At 35.8% G+C, this 22,333-nt stretch overlaps 1 protein-coding gene across 4 annotated transcripts in view; it reads left to right on the forward strand.

The window, feature by feature from the left end:
- CDH10 (cadherin 10) overlaps positions 1-22,333 on the forward strand; it is a 174,179-nt gene that overhangs the window by 115,619 nt on the left and 36,227 nt on the right. For all 4 annotated transcript variants that reach the window (XM_038535414.1, XM_038535412.1, XM_038535413.1 and 1 more), the window contains 3 exons: positions 4,311-4,605; positions 6,108-6,227; positions 6,658-6,825. In XM_038535414.1, the coding sequence (XP_038391342.1) occupies positions 4,311-4,605; positions 6,108-6,227; positions 6,658-6,825 (583 nt within the window). The remainder of the gene's footprint in view (positions 1-4,310; positions 4,606-6,107; positions 6,228-6,657; positions 6,826-22,333) is intronic.

Raw genomic sequence — 22,333 nt, forward strand, 5'->3', positions numbered from 1 at the left:
TACTCAATACAAGCAAATGTGTTATATAATTAACCACATCTAAATAGAAAAGTTAAACAATAGGAAAATGACTTTTAAATGTGCAGCACAGTACCAGTTGTTCTATTTTCATTAATTGTCATGTATCTTGCCATGTCCTTTATCTGCTTGTGAATTTACAAGGAACACAGCAGGTTGTGAATTTTTAATAGGCTTTCCTCAAGGAAAGAAAAGGTCAGTATTAACATAAAATTCTTCTTAAAGATTTGTGGCGCAAATGTTTCACACAGGAGAACAGGTGTTACTGAGGAACTAAAGCCACAATAATCTGACATTTTTTTCTATGTTTAAAGAAAACTTAATGTCTCACATAATAAAATAGCACAAGGTCAAATCAATACAAAAGGTATTTCACAGTGGATGCTTTAAGTTACTTGGCACGTGATCCGTAACGGTACTTTTCAGTAACATAAACTAACTGATTTTGTTCAATTAAATATTTAATAAATCCAAGTATTGATACCTAACATCCTAATAAAAAAGAGAGGAGTAATGAGAAAGCTATCGTTGTAAGGACTAACTAGCCCTGGTCTGATCTTTACTTAGTAAATGAGTTGGAATGTGAATTACATTTTATCACACACATGAGGAATGAGGACCAGAGACATGATATCAGGGTAAGGGTGGGAAAAATATGCAGAAGAAGAGATAATTAAAATAATAGAGAAACTTGAAGAGAGGACAGTTTAGGGGGAGATTATAATTCAAAAATGCTGTCCATTGGTCTCTTTCTGTAACTGTTAAGAAATCCTTAATCTGGGATCCCTGGATGGCTCAGCGGTTCAGTGCCTGCCCAGGGCATCATCCTGGAGACCTGGGATCAAGTCCCACATCAGGCTCCCTGCGTGGAGCCTGCTACTCCCTCTGCCTCTGTCTCTGCCAATCTCTCTCTCTCTCTCTCTCTCTCTCTCTCTCTCTGTGTCTCTTGTGTCTCTTATGAATAAATAAATAAAATCTTAAAAAAAAATCAGTACTCTCAGACCTGCTAGGAATTAGCTCTTGTAAGAGTTTCAACCATGGTTTCAACTCCCCAGGTCTCAAGGAGTCTAGGAATGCATCTGTCTGCCTCATAGTAAATATCTGGTCTAGTTTCCTTACTTGTCCGGTTCCCAAACATGTTTATTTAAATCATAGTTTGATAAACACAGGCCAGTGGTAAGCCCCCAAATGTGGTCATTTGGGCCCTTTATTCTAATATTGGTATTTTGTAAGAAAAGAAGATACTTTTTAAAAAAAATTATGCAAGCTCTAATAGTTTAATAAAAATGTATTATGTCTGGTTTCTTAAGACCAAAACTTATAAATGCATAGATCTAATTTGTTTCTGTTAATTATGAGGAAATAGAAATCTACTCATTTCTGATTCCCCAAATCACAGTCTAGCTTCTCACCCTCATCTCTCTGATTTCATTCTACCGTGTTCAATTTTCTAATCCAACGGAAACTTCCACAGTATGGGGTCCAATTACAAGACGTAATGTTCTCTTTCTGTAGTATAAATGGAGGTAAAAATCCTGCTGCGATTCATATTCCAAAACTGAACTTTATAATAATTAGGATCTTCCCATTCTTGCAATTTTTGTGCATGTCTGATTAAAACAGCAGAACTGGTCTTAATGTTTTCCATCTTGCTGTACCTCCTATCCCCACTCCAAATCTGTATTCTGTTCTGTATTCGTCTAGTGTTCCTTACAATTTGTAAAGTGCAAAAAATTTCCCGAGTTTAAAACTCTACTCATTCTTTATTGGGTAGTTTAAGTGTTATATGCTGTAGGAAAGCCTCACATACTGCTGTGGGCTAGTTTTAGAGATGTCCTGTGAATTTCTATTACACACAGCATTTGAATTTTTCATAGCACTAGAGTGAAATTGTTGATTTACTTTTAGAAGTACTTGATTCTTATGAGAGTCAACACATATTTCTCAATTAAAATTGTTGAATTAATAGACAATAAAAGTCATAACTGTTTACTACCCACCACAGTTATCTGATCAAATGATTGATAATGCCAATAATCTTTTCTTGAATTATTTTGATTCCTAGACAGAATAAGAAATATGCAATACTTATATCTGCCATTTGGAAAATTGCCACTATTTCACATTCATGTAATTGGAAAGTTTCCTGGCAACTATGTGTATTTTCAATTACTAAAAAGCATCAATCTTGTGACTTTTTGAGAGTGGTTCCCTGGACAACACAGTCATATGTTACTTCTGAGAGCTTTTTAGCTAAAAGCAGATAGTTCCCAAGTTTCTCAAACTTACCATGTTGTTTACGAATAGCTAAAAATGCAGTCAAAAGCTGTTTGTTACCTGACTTCTCTTTTTCTTTAAAGTACATATCCATTTGGGTTTTTTTTTTTTTCATTATATCTGTGATAATGAGTTTTGTCCAGAAATCGGAAAAACTGAGTTTGATCCAATTTTGATGGCTTAATGCTAATTACTAAAAACTATTAACTGAAGAGTAGACTGCTTTTATAGATCCAACAATAACCAGTAATCCAATATATTAGCCATATGTGTGTTCTTAATACGTTTATTTTAAACAGTTTCATGTTCATGTAAGTTTGTTTTTGCAGCCAAGTTCACTGACATAAGCTCCAAAACAGAAAAAAAAAAAACCCACAAACTTCCAAATAAAGAAATAAAATTCTACTTTAAATAGAAAGTAATCAGTTTACTATTTCTATATGCAATGAGATGAAAATGTTTGTTGATGTAAATAATCTAAAGTAAAATATCAAACCTTATTTAGATAAATATCCAACTTTCTAAATTTTTGCATAATTGAGGGATATTGTCTCTAATTTTTAACTTTCTGCATTATACATCAGTGTGCCTATTCTGATTTATGACTACATTTTACATGAATTTGTAAATTAAAAAAAACATGTTTGTGAGGATGTCTAAGTTATAATAAATACTTATGGAAGTTTAGAAAATCTACATATTGTGTTCATGATATGATAAAAACAAAATTAAAAATTAAAAAAATAATCTTATTGTAAATAATCAAACTATGATCCCAGCCTAGAAAATGTTTATTGGTTGGGTGGTACAATTAAAGAAAAACTTATAATCCTTGTATTTTACAAAGCCATGCTGTGTCCCTCCTACACCTAAGCCCCACCACTCAGGGTAAGAACTCTATGCAGAGCAGGGGCTATTCATACCTGGAACCTACACATCAATTTCCAGAACATACTCAAGGTACTTGAAACTATTATTCCCTGCCTAAACATCCCTGGGCTTGCTTCTAAGTCCAGGGAGATTCTTTTCTTCAGGTCAACACCCAAAGGCCAGACGTATCCACTGTTATATTTGTCCTTAACTCTGGGGGCAGTCCTAGTGGGCATCTGTTAAAATACAGCATTGATGGAATTTACCCATGAAACCATGGAATCCTGGATAGCATTTGCACTGGGATGCGTGGCACACTGGCCTGAGAAGTCCTCATGAATTCCTGCAAAGCTCTTTGACGTGATTAGTGAATTCTAAAAGATGAGTGTTGTGGGCATAAGCAAAGGGCAAGAAACAGACTTGCTTTGCATTGTCTTTTTCCTGCACAAAACTTGTTTGAGGTTATGAAGAAACTAGATTTGACAAGGTAGGAGCCTACAGAGAAGCATAATTTATTGTAGAATTTATTAACTTGATTTATAATTTTAAAACATAGACATCGATTTGTACTCTTTCCCTGAGTTCCAAACCTACCTGTGGGGCAGTTGTTTGTGTGTGTGTGAACCAAAAAATAATACATAGTGTTTCTAACATAGGAGCTATATCTCATACAACTTAGCCTGTCTTACAGAATATCACTAATTCTCCAATGGAAATGCAATAACAAATAACAAGTTTATAAGCATTTCCTCAATAATATGAGAGTAAAAGAATTCTCCACTCACAGAAAGAGATGAGAGAAGTAATGTTTACACAGCATGTCAAGACTGATGACATATGTCTTTGTCAGGAGTTAATTGCCTATGAAAATGGTTATTTGCCAAGCAAAGCAAAGAGGGGAACTGTGTTTGGTTTATTTTTATTACTTTTATCCACTTAGAGTAAAAATCACACAGATATGTGAAAAGCTAGTCTTATTGTTTAAGATATATAGATGAGTGTGTTCATACTTATTCAACTTTCATTTCAAGAACTAAGATAACTGACCCCATTATTCTGTGTTGGGACGTGAGAGACTTTGAATTCTTTCAGCATTATGTACCTTTAGACATTATCATGGATATGCTCTTTTTTATTTCCCCCAGCTTCATTCAGACCAAGATAAAGGAGATGGATCACTCAAATATATTTTATCTGGAGATGGAGCAGGTACTCTTTTTATTATTGATGAAAAAACAGGTGACATTCATGCCACAAGAAGAATTGATAGGGAAGAAAAGGCCTTTTATACACTGCGTGCACAAGCTATTAACAGAAGAACTTTGAGACCAGTAGAACCAGAGTCTGAGTTTGTGATCAAAATCCATGATATCAATGACAATGAGCCAACGTTCCCAGAAGAAATTTATACAGCTAGTGTTCCAGAAATGTCCGTCGTAGGTAAGTTCATTTATAAGAATTATCATGGTATGCAGAAAGTATAAGAAATTATTATCAAGAAATTTTTAAAATACTGTGATCAGTTAACTGACATCTTCTTTGATTCCCTCCTAAGAGTACTTATTTAATTTCCTCAAGTAGAAAATGAGTGAGAAAAAAAAGATTAATCATTTTTTTACATGCTATGGATTTGTAAATCTTTACAAATAAGGAGATACACCCCTCAAAAACCCAAGAAAATACCACTGAACTTCAGTAGAAAACTATGAAAATATAGCATCTTTGTCACATAGCTTTGTATAATAGCTGTGTAAAATTCTGACCTCAAATATATTATAAGCACGTTCAGAACATTGTAGATGTAGAGTCTTTGCATACATACTCTAGTTATAATTTGTCTAAAGAATTTGTCTGGGTTATCTAGATAATACAAAAGGTGGCATTGATTACATTACCTGATTCATATTATTTCAAAACATCTTTTAATTATAATCATTAAATATAAAACTCTGCTGATATAAATCTGTTATTCAAATAAACCAGTTGAAATTCCATAATCACATACTGATACAGAATTTAAAATTTAGGTTGTAGGATCTATAAGACAGAGGACATGAAAAAGCTATAAGTATAACATTCAAGATAACAGCATTTTCTTTTTCACTGGAAATAAATGAAAATTGTATTTGTAAGCAGAGAAGTCAAGACTTCTTTTTTGTTAAGTGGAGAATGACAAAAATACATATTAGGAAACAATGATAACATTTTTTAGAGATACATGTTTAGACTTAATAGAAAAGATTTATTTCTCAAATGTGAGAGAAGTCATATAAACCGATGAAATAATTCTGATACTTTTAACAGTTATAACAGCACATTTTTAACTCTGCATTTCTCAAAAGCATTGTTCTGGGATTCTTATTTAATATTTACTTCCCTAAATCCCAAGGACTTTGGCAATTGCTTTATTATAAAGCCCCTTTATATTTCTTGAACTTTATTAAATTGCTTTTAATAGTTCATGGAACTTGGGATCATCTTGGATTGTTTCTAAATCTGGAATTTAATCTATTCATAAAATTGTATTCTAGAGCAGATGTTAATTATTTTTATAGTTAATTAGTGGAGAGGAGGAAAGAGAAGAACACCTACTCCTTTGTGATCAGATATGCCCTTTACACGCAACAAATCTATTATGTGAAAATGAATTTAAATATCAAACCTGAGCACTTGTAAAGTAACTGCATTTATTATCATCTGACACATTGTGGTCTTCTCTGTGCATGCATAAAAATATACCTGTTGGCTAAATAAATATACAGCTGAATTCACAATTTTCCTGTAATAACACTGTGTGTATGATTTTCATGTCAGTTATACATGAATATTTCTTTAAGAGGTCATTATAAAAGCCAAAAATCATTCAAGTCTTCCATGAAAACCAGTGCTTTTGCTCCTCCTTCTGGTACTGTGCAGAACTAAGCTGAATTTGGATACTTCAGGTACTTCTGTGGTGCAAGTCACAGCTACAGATGCCGATGACCCTTCCTACGGGAACAGCGCCAGAGTTATTTACAGCATACTCCAAGGGCAGCCATATTTCTCTGTGGAGCCTGAAACAGGTCAGGAATCATGAATCAGTGTTTATTAATTTAAGTCTTTATGGTCTTTAAAGTAGAAAAAAGGTGGGAAACGAAGAACAAAACATTAACAGTCATACTTACACGAGAGTGATGATGCCACACTTGACAATTTAAGAGTTCAAAGTTGAATGATTGAGTGAACTGTTGGAAATAAACCTGTTTTTATGGTTTTTCCCATATGGGTTTGGGTCTCTATATGGCTCATATGGCCTTCTGTAGGTAATAGGAAAACAAACAAATTGTAAAATATTTACATTGATTCACCGTTACAGTTTCTGGACAATAACAATTAATAGCAAAAACATGCTTTGTCTTTCAAAAATCTCTAGATATATCATTTGTGTTCTTAGTTGACTAACAGTGGAGATTTTTAACAAGGGTTAACAAAAGTTTTTATACTTTCTTCAAGGTATCATCAGGACTGCTTTACCAAACATGAACAGAGAAAACAGGGAGCAATATCAAGTGGTAATCCAGGCCAAAGATATGGGCGGCCAGATGGGAGGCTTATCTGGGACCACCACGGTGAACATCACGCTGACAGATGTAAATGACAATCCACCTCGCTTCCCCCAGAGTAAGCTGCCTTTCATGGTCTTCCACAGGGCAAAAGCTTTAAGTAAAGGAAAAAGCAATTGTCAATCGTTTAATTTCAAAAAATATTGAAAATGTGCTGCAAAAGTGAAAACAAGGTGCGGATGCTGATGAACTCACTGTTACTAAAATATAAAAGTTAAATATTTCAGTCATATTTCATGGGGATCTATGATCGCAAAACCTGCATCTACCACTGTAATCCAAGAACTGTTTCTTTTAGTTAGCGAAAGGAAATAATGTTTTATTGGAAAACAAAGTCATACTTCTACAATGAATGTGTTTATTTTCACTTAGAATTTAATAAGGTGGATCCTCACTGGAGGGTAACATTTTTCAATAAAATATCTAATTTGTCGTATTACAAGGACTTAGCCAGAAAGGGCTACACAGGCCAGAAAGAACCTAACAAACTAATCGCACTTTAATATCACTGTGTCAGACTTGTAGGTATTATATCTGTTTAGAATGGTAATCATACTAAAACAGTTTTTTTAAACTAAAACATTTTGTATTCTTGACCTATTTAGTTATAAAACACTAAATCTATTCAGTGTTACTGTTATCTAATTAGATCTGTTATTTTGTTATTAAATTAATCCTTCAAAGTCTCAAAAAAGATGAAGAATAGGTTAAGAATCATTAGCTTCTGATCATATAATACATGATTTATTCCTCCTTTTTTTTAATTTTTTTTAATTTATTTATGATAGTCACACAGAGGGAGAGAGAGAGGCAGAGACATAGGCAGAGGGAGAAGCAGGCTCCATGCACCGGGAGCCCGATGTGGGATTCGATCCCGGGTCTCCAGGATCGCGCCCTGGGCCAAAGGCAGGCGCTAAACCGCTGCGCCACCCAGGGATCCCTATTCCCCCTTTTTATACAAATTTGGAGGACATGCAATTAGAGAGGGTGATGTTAGATCTCAATGGACACTCCTAAGAATCAGACAATTTCCTACTAATCTGAAAGATCCTATGCTTTAAGATGGAATTTTCTGTTATTAGAAATGCAGCCTAATGTACAGGCTATAGTATGATCTATGTCTTTGAATTTTAGCATTTGCGGTGTATTAACTTCTAAATTGATCCCCAATTTTAGTTTGGTTTTTGGCATAAATACTTTTTTGATATTGTACTGAAATGTAGCTTTTTGTGATATTTATATTTTTACATAAAAGACTACAATGCAGAAGGAATCGAGGTCTCAGAATTCCTTGTATTATTGTGACAGTTTAAAAGCATTTTACTTCTTTTCTGTGCTTTATCTAACTTTGATCATTAGTAATAGTGCGTGATTTGAATTATTTAAAATCATATGTGTAGAAAATTATAAAATTCACACAGAATTTTTTTGAGCAGACTAGTCAGTTTCTTATTACTTGTGATGGTTCTTTTGTTAGATACTAAGTTATATGCCCATTAGGTCTGCTATTGTGGTGTTTGGCCAAAACACAGAGAAAAGAGTATTTGTTTATGCTCTTTTCAAATAATCAGATTGCAGCTCCAGATTACCTGTAGCATGGGCAGGAAAAAGAAGACCAGTAATAATCCCTAATAGTTCTTTTAGAATATATATAAAGGCATGCCTCACTGCATTAAAATTTAAATTTCACATTTTGTATGTATTTCTTACTACCTCTTAGCATGAACTTGTTACCAGGAGAATGAACACGTAAATCTAGTAGAATAAACCATAACTGAATTATTTCATTATCCACAATAAGGAAAAGTATTCCTCAAAAAAGTATTTTGTCAATAATAAATGACCATTAGGAAGAATATTATATTTTAAATGCTCAGGAACATATGTACACAAGTGTCAAAATGCAATTCATCTAAAAATGATGCTTCCAATTAAGCAAATTAATATATTCTAATTAAAGGACAAGTATTAAATATTTGAAAAATTATAATGTTCAATGAAATTCACTTTACTATTTTTCATCTACTATAACACCTTTATTAATTCATTCGATAATTTTTACCTTTCCTTTTGTGAAGTCAGAATTTATGATTGGTATTTGATAGGCACATTACACAAGCCCTGACATAATTATAAAAGCCATAGCCCTGGTAATACTACTACTACTACTACTACTACTACTACTACTAAAATATAATAATAATAATAATAGTAATAATAACAATGATGAAAATAAAAAGAAGCAGCAACATACCCTATTTTCCAAACCCTATTTTTTTTTGGGGGGGGGGCCCTGTACCAAGTTATTTATTGGTCTACTCCATTTAGTTGCAATAACTCATTCAGCTCAATGTCATGACCTCCATTTTACAAATGAGAAAAGGAAGATCGTAGATGTTAAGGCCAAACTACAAGTAATGACGGAACAGGGGTGGGTTGAAATCCATGTCCAATGCCTGATGTACAACACAATGGCTTTAGAGGAATTTTTAGAACACCTTGTCTCTTATTTCATTATTTTTTAGTTATAGGTAGAAACATAATTTGTGGATTTTTATTTTCTCAATTATCTTTTCTGCTATGAATATTTGCAACTATATCTTACTATTGGGAACACTCAGTCATGGCAATTAAAATGTTACTTGATCTCCTAAGTCATCTAACACACAGAAAACTAGTTTTTATATCCAATATCATTTCATTAAATAGCCAAGTTTTGGAGAGAGTTCCACAGTTTATGAAGACCATACGCAATATAACATCGAGAATTCAGAACTAACCTATACAGACCCCTTGTTACTATTATTGTAATACCCAGTGTATGGAAACTTACTCAGATATTTTATATTCTGTCCCCATAATTCTTTGAGATAACCACTGGCTTCAAGTATTTTCCAGTTGTCAGGTCTCAATTCAGACTCACCTCATTTCCAGTCAATAGCTGCTTGAAGGTGAGTGGCTTAGCTAGTGGCTGCCACATGGGACGGCTCAGGAGCAGACTGTGGAGTCATTCTGCACGAGTCCCAGTGCTGTCTTCTTCATTTAGTAGCTTTTTAAACTGACCCCTCTGTTTTTCAGTACAATTCAGTAAAACTGGATAGAAGTGCATACTCCATGAAATAATGTGAGACTAAATAATTTGATGTCTCTGAAGCACTTGGCTCAGTGGCTGCCACTATCCTATTTACGTGTTCGGTAATGTTGATTTGTGCAAGTGCTGCTCTATTACTATTATTAGTCAATGTTATAAAACTAGCTGAGGCTAGTTTTAACTTAAACTTCCACGTAGGTTAGCTGATCCAACTTCAACATTTTCCAGTACACTACATCGGTGGATGATAAAAATCTCAATCATTCGGAAGGGACAGGGAGAGGTGAAGACTCAGATGTCCTGCTTCATTTTTTACCTTATTTTATTGTGTGAATCTATAATAGTCATTCTCAGTCAGGGACAGTTTTGCCACCCAGAGAACATTTAACAATGTCTGAGACAGTTTTGTTCTTCCTCAACTGGTAGCTACTTCTGGCATCTACTGAGTAGAAGACAGGAACGCTGTTAAAGATGCCTACAATTCACATGACAAAGAATAACTTGGCCCAAAATGTCAACAGTAACAATGCTGTGGTTAGGAAACTTTGATATGTTATATGAGGATCTGTTCAAGTGAAATCATAAATTCCTTTACCTAAAAATATTATTGAAACCATGATTGGACCAAACACTATTATTATAGAAATGAGATATATGAATTTTGTCCAAAAAAAAAAAAAAAGTCATGGTTTTTGTCACTATGACCTTTCATTACAGTAAAGGAAGCAGGTCAGACATAAGTAAAACCATGATATCCCTCCAGAGTATTGGCTCAGTCGTGGATAAAAGGAGGAATATGTGTGTGCCAAGGGGAAGGTATAAGGGGGAGATTTCATTCAAGAGGTGATATTTTATTCAAACATGGCAAGATGAAATAGACCCACCCATACAGAGAAGTGGGGAAATCCACCAAGCAGAGGTAGTGGCATGTGAGAGGAGGTTGGTGGGAGATTAGATCAAAGTTCTACACTCACAAGAACACGGACCCCCTGCCCCCCCAAAAAGACCACCAAACCCATAATAGTAAATTTTTATTGGTATTAACAAAAATCATGGTCTTGTGCCTTTAGGGGTATGGGTAGGTGAACATTAATATAACATGGGTGCCTACCTCTAGTATGATTCTAAGAGTGAGGCAATGGGTTACAGTGTTACAGGGCACCTGAAAACTGAGTTCCAAAAGTATTTTCTGCTATTTTGCTCTAGATACTAACTTGTATTTTTCATTCTCAAAAAGATACCTCTGCTTTGTTGAAGCTTTTTCATAGTCCTGGGTTAGTTCAAGTGACATAAGTTAATTTTTAGAACAAGTAAGAACAAAAATCTACTGCTTACCTTTCACTGCCAAGGACTGTGTTTGCACCTAAACACATGAAGATTAATGTCTTGATTCCTGATTCCGAGTGGCTTATTGTCTAGCAGATTAGAGAATATTTCAATAGGAAATCATGTGTGATCAAGGAAGTATGCACGGAATGTAACAGGCAACCAGAAAAGCAAATTTATCCAAATAGAGGGCCAAGGATATGAGTATATCACTTAAAGGGGAAGCTTTTGGAAAACTTGTTTATTTTCTTTTTTTAAAGTTTATTTCAGAGAGAGAGAGAGAGAGAGAGAGAGCATGAATGGGGGGAGGGGCAGAGGGAGAGAAAGAACCTCAAGCAGACTCCACACTGAGTGTGGAGCCTGACATGGGGCTTGATCCCAGGATCCCAAGATCATGACCTGAGCCAAAACCAGGAGTGAGAGGCTTAACCAACTGTGCCACATTGGAGCCCTTGGAGAACTTATGTCTTGATCTGAGTTATCTTAACACTACTACTTGACACTACTATATACCATAAAGATAGAAAAAGAAGGGTTCAGCAAGTTGGAAATTGGCAAAGTTTCTAATTTATGCAAACGCATATTCTGTACAGGAAAGATGATAAAGGACATGCTTCAAAGTGGTGGTGAGAATTCTTTGGTGAGGAGATAGTAGATGCTTTTAATATTTGCTTTTCTGTATTTTCTGTTTTTATACATTTCTGTAGCTTGATCATGTTAAACAAAAACACAGAATAATAGAATGGAAAGGACAAAAGTGACAATTGTTTCCAAGAAGTCCAATTAAGTGAGCACTGCATAGCAGCCATTGGAATTTACATAATGGGAGTAATTGTGGACGATCTTTCCCAGTTTTGGTTGCAATCATTTCGGAAGAAGCTAGAGGATGTTAAGTTGAGGAATAAAAGAAAAGCAGGAGGAGGATTAAAGAAATACTGCCTGTATTTTAAGATGCTACGATGAACAAGAAAATAAAACAGAAAAAGAATCTGTGATAGTAGAGAGAAATCTTGAATTAAGGGTGGTTTAGATCATTTCTGAAAGCCTCCTAGAGCGCAGGCACCACATGGGAGTTAGGCTACAGAGACCAACAAAGGATCTGAGCTCCTGGTGGAAGGCGTAGACAATAGAGTGATAACAACATGGACAAGGTGTGATGTCCGGTGGTGTGGTAAGTGCCGTGAGCTCATGAAGCCTGTAGGGCCTAGAGTGCTACCTTAGGGAGAATGAATGGGGGAGGCTTGTCTAAGAAGGCCTGAGGAATTTACGAAACTGAAAATATATAATATTAGGCAATTTAGTCTTCTCTATACCTTCAGTCCTACACACACAATACTGAGCATGTTACAGTTAAGAAATGAGGTCACATGTGTAAAATATCTTCAGTAGTAACTGCAGTATCACGGTAAGTTCTTGATAAAAAAAATGAATTTCCTCTCCGTCCCTTTTCCTTCTCCAGGCGTAAATCTAATGTTTCTGATCTTACTGTTTTCCTGTCTCTGATGCTTGGGCTTCTTTTCTTTTGTGGACCAACCAATGATTAAATAAAAATACTTGAAGCCTGGAGACACTCAACAACCTCAGAGGCCACAACAACATGGATGTGCTTACCTCACGTGAAGGAGGGAATGTTTGCATGAATGAGGATGCAGAGCACATTTCCTTGCTCTCCAACCAGTCAAATATTCAGTGGTCCTTGAATGTTGCGGTTTCATTGTAGTAACACAGAAAATATCACACTTTATCAGAAATCTAAGCACCTGGTGTCTTGTTTGAATATTTTAACCTCTTTCATCCCATTTCCTCTCTCCTTTCCCTAAAATCAGAAAAACAACATAGGCTCCATGGAAGAGGTCTAAAAAAAGATTAAATTACTGAAACTTGATCACTGTAGGGCTTGGCAAACCCAACTGGGGCAAGATGTGTGTCCAATGACTTTTTTTTTTTTTTTTAGATGTATTTATTTATTTGAGATACAGAGAGAGGGAGAGAGAAAGAGCAGGGGGGTGGGGCAGAAGGAGTCAGAGAGGGAATCTCAAGTAGACCCCCCACTGAAAATGGAGCATGACCTGGGGAGAGGAAGGATTTCATGACTCTAAGATCATGACCCCATCATGACCTGAGCCAAAACCAAGGGTTAGACAGTTAACTGACTGAGCCACCCAGGTGCCTGGTGTGTGTGTGTGTGTGTGTGTGTGTGTGTGTGTATTTAAAGCATCTATTAAAAAAATAATAATAATAAATAAATAAATAAATAAATAAATAAATAAATAAATAAAGCATCTATTGGGGCAGCTCAGTGGTTTAACACCGCCTTTGGCCTAGGGTGTGATCCTGAAGACCCGGGATCTAGTCCCATGTTGGGCTCCCTGCATGGAGCCTGCTTCTCCCTCTGTCTGTGTCTCTGCCTCTCTCTCTGTGTGTCTCTCATGAATAAAATAATAATAATAATAATAATAATAATAATAATAATAATAATAATAAAGCATCTATTGGAAATGTTATGATATCTGATTTTCATCCACACCAGAGTAAGTCACTGAGGAATATCTGATCTTCAGAGGCCAGACTAGTCCCACTATCTTTGCCATAATACAGCACAGAACGCTGTATGATAAGACTCTCAAGTCCATTAAAAACAACAAAATAGACATCAAGAAGGAAGGTCCAGGCTTAAAGAAAAAGTATTTATAGAAGCACTAATGCAGATGGTCAGGTCCTAGCCAGCTAGCTGGTGCCTGGGTCTTGACTCTAGTTTTCGGATGGGACAATATTTCACCAGGACTCAAGAAGGAAGAAGGAAACCAAACATCTGAGACCCAGGCAGAAAGTTCCAAACCACGAAGGAGACAACTTGAGGGCATAGTTCAAGACCACAGCTCTTTATTCACATTTAGATGCTTTCCCACACATCCTATCACAGAAACAAAAGACAGAATAGATTGTTTTCACACCATCTTATCTGGGAGTATGTGCTCCTGAGAAAATGAACTCTCATACAGCCATGCCCCTCATCTACTTAGTATTGAGTCCCAGGCATGTTCACACCAAGCTTAGCTGGACACGCCAGAGTCAGGGACCAGTAACTAGTGCATGTATGTAATGTCAGCCAAGCTGGGACTTTATGAAGGTGGAATATTTATTAAATACAAACAAATTGAGTGCTAGTTTTATTTGTATTAATCTATCATTGACTCTCTTAAGATAAATTTTAGGACATTATGTATGTAGGTAATCATCAGATATATGAGAATGTGACATAATGTTTATTATGCAAGTTTCCAGATCTATCCCAAGTAAACTCAAAAGAGTAAATTTATTGCCATCTACAATATTTTTTTGCCATTAATTATTAAGAATAGTAACAAATATCAATTCTTCATTGGGTTGTTCTGAAAATTAACACAATATTTTCCCCCCATAGGGAAGTTTTTATTAAGATAAATTAGAGTTGGGGTTCCTGGGTGGCTCAGTCAGTTAAGCATCTGCCTTCAGCTCAAGTCATAATTCAGGGTCCTGGGATGGAGACCCACATCCTGGCTCCCTGCTCAGCAGGGGATCTGCTTCTCCCTCCCTCTCTCCCTCTGCCTCTGCCCACTGCTCATGTGAGCTCTCTCTCTCTCTCTCTCTCTCAAATAAATAAATAAAATCTTTAAAAAGAAAGATAAATTATAGGTAATGGGACACTTTGGGTGTACAAATAAACTTAATGAGACTCTAATTTTATGAATATTTTAATGCCATCTCTTTATATTCACATTAAAGCATATCTAAAGATTATACAAAGCTAGAGCAAAATCAGAAGCAACAGAAAGCAATTCCAGAACCACTCAGAGTCTAAAAAAATGATTTCACATGTATATTTATGTGTTTTATCTGAACGATCTAGATTGTCCATTGACTTTATTGAGCCCATTAAATTACATAAATATGGGTTATCTGGCTTGCCTAAAATAAAATAAAATAAAATAAAATAAAATAAAATAAAATAAAATAAAATAAAATAAAATAAAGCAGCAGTGTATGGATAATAGTAATAGGCACAGTGTTACAGCATTTACTGAACACTATATACTATCATACAAATATTAACTCATTAAATCTTCACATGCGTATAATTATAATAATATAATACAATACAATTGCTTACTCCTTTTTATTAGTTAAAAAAAAAAAAAACAGAAACATGTAAACTTAAGTTACTTGTTCAAAGTTTTACAACTGGGAAATAAATAAAAGTCAGATTGGGGATCCAGGTTCTGTGGCTCAAAAATCTATGCTTCTAACCACCACACCAAGGAAGAAGTTGGTACATCAAAGACTCTCTTTATCTTCCCTGAAGCATTTCACTTTTCATTAATTCCATGATTCACTATTTGTATATAGATTATACAGACAGCTTTAGACAGGGCTTACTAAATTCTTAAAATATCTATGCATTTTATACAAGCAGGGAAATGAAACCTTTACGGGTTGGTGCTGTTGTAATACCCAGGGACCAGACACGACTGAGTATTTTGGCTAGGGTCCCTCTACTCCTTGGACAGATAAATAATCAAGTTTGCATGAGATAAGGTCTTTCAAGGAAATGTCTATATGATATACGCAGGGATTTAAGCCCCGTACATGCAGTGAGCTGTGAGACTACCATAATCCCTGCCTGGTACAAGAGAGATTTGATTTAATAAGTGCTGATTTTCGCTTTGTAAATAGAGTCAACCTCTCCTCTACTGGGGATTCCAAGGTAATGTAGGCCTCAGGCTGATTTGCATATTTTAAAATTATCAAGCACATTTCAACTAGAGCAACAGTCAGGTATGTCCCAAGGAAGATGCTTTAGCATGAGAAAGAAGGAACAAAATTTAAAATGTCTTTTTTCCTCTTTTTTATTGTCTAGAACAAAATGAATATCTTTATATTAAAAAGCACCCTTCTGTAATTTATATTGGTTAAATATAGCTGTGATGTTTACTGTGACCCCCCCAAAATATTTGTAGGAGTCTTCGCCATGGTCCTACCATCTAAAGTTTATAAGAATTACAAAGAAAATTGGGATGCCTGGGTGACTCTGTGGTTGAGCGTCTGCCTTTGGCTCGGGTCATGACCCCGGGGTCCTGGGATCTAGCCCCACATAGGGCTCCCTGCATGGAGCATGCTTCTCCCGCTGCCTGTGTCTCTGCCTCTCTCTTTGTGTCTCTCATGAATAAATAAATAAAATCTATTAAAAAAGAAAAAGAATTACAAAGAAATGGTATTATAAAAGCATTCCTTGATTTATAAAAACACTGACTGAAGCCCAACAGCGTGGGCAGGAACTGTGCTAGGAAATAATAATAATTAATAAAGAGAGCTACGAGATACAGGATACATCCATAAATGGTTTGTATTTGGAAAGGTTGCACAGACCCAAGTTCTCTCTCTCCCTCTCTGTTCTCTCTCTCTCTCACACACACACACATATACACCCTTGTGTGTTCTATTGTCATTTCTCTCATACCCATTGCCTTCCTCACTTCTTTTCTTGCTTGCTTTTGTCTGTAGACAGAGATTCCACATCTATCCATATGCATACATATCAGTATATACACACATATATGTACACGTACCCACGTCGGTGCTCATAGGGATACATTATATGCAGACGCATAATTGGAGAATGATGCAATAGGACTCATGCTGCAATTGCCAGTTAATGTCTAAAATCATAAAACGATAAACTCTTCCGATACAAGTGGATCAGGAGAGAGAACATTATTTAAGAGTGTTCTAGGCAGGAAAACAAGGGGCATTGAGGGGGGAGCCCAGTTTCCTTAGGAAGGCGCAGGAAGGAAACTGGGTATGAGAAACATGAGGACGATTTGGTGTGGCTGCACCCCAGGGCTGCCAGGGACCATGAGATGAGAAGGGAAATACATAGGCAGTGTCAGCATCAGGAAGAGGGATGGATATAAAAATAAAATGCTATTCGTATTATCTAAAGGAACATTTTTTTTTTTTTTTTAAGAGAGCACCAGGCACAGTTCTTCATTTTGGCTAATTATTCGGGCAGCAATGAAGCACACTGCGTGGATCACAAGGGCAGGAGTTGAGAGTCTGAACCAACGCTGAGCAGAGGAGGGATTTAAGATACATTTAAGTGGGTGATCCACAGGACTTTGTAATTAGGTCGATAAAAGGTTTGAGGGAGAGAGGAGAGCAAGAGAAAAAGCCATTTTCTAGCTTCCTACCAGAAGAACTTGTTTGAAGAGAAAGATGGGGATTTCAGTTTGATTTGAACCTTTTGAATTGAGATGCCTGTGGAAAGACAGTAGGTTTTAAGTATCTGAGAGTAGGTGTGTTGATCTGAAGTAGACACATGACACATAAGTAAAAACAGACAGGTATGACCTCAGCTCTACTAAGTGTTCAGAGTCACGTAGCTGGGGAAATGCACAGTATTGCCAAGTGTGATGAAATATATAAATCCGTCAAAGAAATAACACGCATGGAAATTATACAAAAAGTCCACTTGGAACTCTCCGGTTATTCCATGGAAAGTTGCCTTAAATTAAACCATTAGGTATTTTGCAAAGTGAGATCCAGAGTTCCTCTGAATTCTCCAGAGGAAAGATGAAAAAGACCCCTGGGTAGGTATAGATGTAAACGTACAAACCAGCTGTGCAAATATGTTTAGCTGTGCCCGAGTTTTTTGTATGCCTTCTGGGAAACACACTGCAAACAGAGGGAGTATCTCAGGCGATGTAATCTGTTTCCGAATCACTAATTTAAGATTACCTTAAACTCCCGGAGTCCTATATACATTTTCGTTCTATACATCGCAATTGTGTGCAGCTCTGGGTGCCAATTACCTCTGAGACAAGCTCCAAGATATGTTATTGGGATGGATTTCCTACCCTCTGGGGATCAATGGCAGCTTCTCTAAAAGCTTCGTCCTGTTGCTTTCCTCACTGAACAGAAAACTAAGCCATCACACAGCATCTCCTCTTGCTCTAATTCAACTTCAATGCCCAAAGCTAAGTTGGCAATCACGTCTCCAGTGCTCACAAATTTAGGTTTCCGTCTTTCCTCTGGTGAGAATCTTGAGTTGCAAAGCCTCATTCCTTTGTCAATCTCTGGTGTGACTTTCAGCTCTCCTCTCCTTTCTCCTAAATGCCCATTTAGCATTGCATAATTTCCTTAACTACTGTGCAGTTTCCTCCAAGGAGCTTTAGCTTGTTTTTAATTTCTTCCTGTTCAGCTCATTAAAAAACATCTTTTAAGCATTATACAATGGAGTGGTTTATAAACGTGCATAATTGTGTCGTTTTTCTTAAAGCAAGTATTGTTTGAGATGATTATGCGGCACAGAGATGTTACAATAAGATTACACACAAAGCAAATAAAAAAATTAATGCTAAATTATTTTGTTGATTCATATATGTGGTTTTTTTTTTTTTTTTTTTTTTAACCACAATGCTGGAAATGTAGAGAGTTCTTATGTAAATGTGAAGAGAAACAAGGGCAGGGAACAAAGGAAAAAGACAAATTATATCTCTTTGAACCTTCTTGTTTTTTATCAACAAAACAAAACAGCAGTATTTGTTGCGGGCTCAAAACCTGAGTTTGCCCTTGTTGCCCTCCCAGTTGTTTTCTGGCATCTCCTTTGTGGTTTCAGAGGATGTCACCTTGTCACATCTCTTACTTTGCCTGTCTCATGTCTTTCCTCCAAAGCTTCCTATGTTGAGCCGTCAATTATTTCTAGTTCTAGCACACACAGATCTGTAGTGTTTTTAATATTCAAGTGCAAAGGTCCCATTGATCAAATCTTTGGTAAAATAAGTGACCTGAAATGTTTAGTCTTGAATCCTAGAAAACCAGAAATACATCACGATTGTTTGAAATCTTCACTAATGAAAATTCAGATGTTGCGTGAGGCTGTCCATAATGGTCTCAAGGTGCGCTTACCATATATTTTGCCCAGTTCTTGGGAAGTCTGTGCAGTAATCACCTTTTAGGTTTCTACTTCTAAATACAACTTTCCATATGTGATACAGAAATGGCAATTCCTCCTTGCATTCATGCCTTTGTGCTCAAGTCGATAACCAAACTAAGAACATACTCACCAGGAAGAAACATTTATCTGCTCTAAACATTAAAAGAGAAGCAAATGATTCAATCTGACACCTGGGAATGAGTTTAAAACAACTATAAATTGGAATTGATAGGAAAGCGTAGCACATAATTAAAGCTCCATCAACTGTAAGATAAAAAATAAGGAACATGCAAATAGATGTCTTTAAGGAAAAATGAAGCTTAAGATGGGTGACAGGAGCTACTTTGCTTTTGTCAGCATATGCATAACAATCTGTCTCCTTTCTAATGCCCCTCCTGCTGCTCTTCTCTACATGGTAAACACCCTTGCAGGCTCTTAGTGAAAGTAATTTCTGTTTGTTTGACAAAGCAGGAGACTTGTGTTCAACAGACAACTCTTGGAAATGAATTAGGAAATATGAATGAATAGCCCTTCCATATATTTAAAATGTAGAAATGCAGTCTGGTAACTTTGAAATAAACCAAAAAAATCTCCCTCAATAGGTTGACGAACGTGAACGTAATTCCAGAGAAAACATTATTAAATTATATATGTTGGGCACCGAATAAATCGTCGAACCAATGAATTACTGAAGTTGTCATGTAATTAAAACAATCACGAATGTGTGTGTATTTTAGGTGGGTATGCAGCATACGTATCTGGATAATTTAGCTATCTGAATCACTTAACATAGAATTAAATTTATGCCATCTTGATGAATGGGCTCAATCTTAATCATGGAAAGAGTGAAACTTTTCTGGAAAGTAGGAGACACCTTGAAAATACTCTTATTAATGTCTCAGGGATAAATAAATGTATGTATGCATATGTATGTAGACACATATTCACAGCTCACCTACTATATGTGTGGTGTGTGTGTGTGTGTGTATGTCCCTTCCAACAAATCACTATGGAAGACAACTGAGATACAGATTATCTTAAGTTTAGGCTTATTATAATATGAACCAATGAAACACGTTTACTTTCCTGTTTAAGTCTCAGAAGGTACTGAAAATTAACATATATAATGCCTACTGGCCCCAAAAGGAAAAGAACTTTGCAGTGGAGAAAGAGCCTGCACCAACCAAGAAATAAAATGAAGTGATAAATAATGTTGGATCCTTGACCAGAACTATAATGACAAGTTTAAAGCAGACAGATTTTCAGAAGCTAAGCATGTGCCTAAAAATACAAGTAATCTCAAAAATGTCCAAGCTAAAAATAATAAGTGGGAGAACAAACTCCCAGAGACAATACTCAGTGAAATCTATGTGACAATGAAAAAATGAAACAATAAAATGTTTTGTTCTTTTGTTCTTTCTCGGTCTGTTAAAAGAAGGTCCATGATGTGGTAATCTTTCACCAGAACCTGATAATCTCTAAAAACGTCAGGAGTGTTTTCTAGTGAAATATTTAAAAATATTTTGCATCAAAGTATTAAGTTTATAGATTTTTTTAAAAAGTAAAGAAACAGAAGCCACCTCTTTCATCCTTCCTCACCTGTAGCTCTAATTGTCACTGAAAACAACTTTAAACTGTTATTTTTAGTTCATCTAGGTTAAGCTACAATTCTGTAAGCAATGTCTTCTTATTATTTGTTGAAATATTTTTATATATCACCTTTTGACTTCCTTTCACAATCAATGAAAATAGAGCTCAAGGAACATTCCAACCAGTTATCCCCCAGATGTAATCATATCCGTGTTTTTTCCTATTTCTCTATCGCTTATCTTAGCAAATTTAAAGAATATATGATTATATCTTCTTTTATATCCACCATTCTGTCTCTCTCTTTCTGTCCCAATAGCATTTTCAATAGAAGCACGATATATATATAGATAGATTTTAATTGTTTAAAAAAACCTGCAATTTTCAAAATGAGCTTATCAAAATACTATGCTATTAACTATGTAAAATGTTTATCTTTTGTGCCAAAATATTTAATAGAGAATACTCTGGCTCTCAAGCGACTCGGAGACAAAGCCAGACATTTTATTCCCCATGCAATAATTTCAACTATTGAATATTAGAGATCTTCTTTAGCAAAGTTGTATTTTTTCCAAGATATTACAGCTTTGTGCTTTTAATGTGGGTACAGCTGCTCAGAGTTTGTCAGTGAGCAGCCCTATAGCATTGAGCTTCCTGTTGGCAGCTGTAGGGTTACACACCTAGAGTCCTCAGCATTCCCATTCCAATATAGGCTGGCGATCTTTATAGCTCAGGAAATCCTGCCATCTCAGACTTTCCTTTTTTACTTTCGTAATTTAGATACAAAACTGTCTAGATCTCATGTATTCCCATATCTCGATTTAGCCCCTAATTTTCCTGAATGCATTCTTCATTAGGTTCTTTTAAAAAGCCCAAAGGGAGGGAAGTTTCCTGATTCTAAAACTACCTTTATCTGGTTATCATGCTTGATGAATATGCCGATGAGGTCCACAATAGTTTTATCAACAGATATTGATGACGTTGCTCAGTGTTTCTCTAGCATCAGGGGTTACCTTGAAAGGTCCATTGACATTTTAATCCATGTCGTTTTTTTTTTTTTTTTTTTTTTTTTTTGCAAACTCACAGTTACCTATTAGTTTTCAATGATGTGTACTTCCTTCCATTTATCCTGTAGTTCACAAGTTCCTTCCTTAGATGATCATAATCTTCAGTAAGAAATTTAGAATGTATTTGTTTACTTTATTGAGAGAGGGACAGAGATAGTGAGAGAGAACGCAGGCAGGGAGAAGAGGGAGAAGCAGGCTCCCCACTGAGCAGGAGCCTGGGGTGGGGCTCGATCCCAGGTCACCTGAGCTGAAGACCCACCCTTAACCGACAGAGCCACCCAGGCACTGAAACAAGTTTATTTACCTATTCTCATGCCGTCTGACATTTGAGTTGTCTTATTTTTCTTTTTTTTCTCCCATCTTACAAATAGTAATTCCATATGGCATTTCTGCAACTATTCCCACATGCGTTGCTGGATTTTGTTTATGCTACTATTTAACTTCACATTGTATAGACCCATATTGTTTCCTGTTATGAACGGTTCAATTGTGTCCCTTAAAAAATATACATATTTTTTCTTTT

This window comes from Canis lupus, chromosome 4, assembly GCF_011100685.1.
Source record: "Canis lupus familiaris isolate Mischka breed German Shepherd chromosome 4, alternate assembly UU_Cfam_GSD_1.0, whole genome shotgun sequence".
In the NCBI taxonomy this organism is placed as follows: domain Eukaryota; kingdom Metazoa; phylum Chordata; class Mammalia; order Carnivora; family Canidae; genus Canis; species Canis lupus.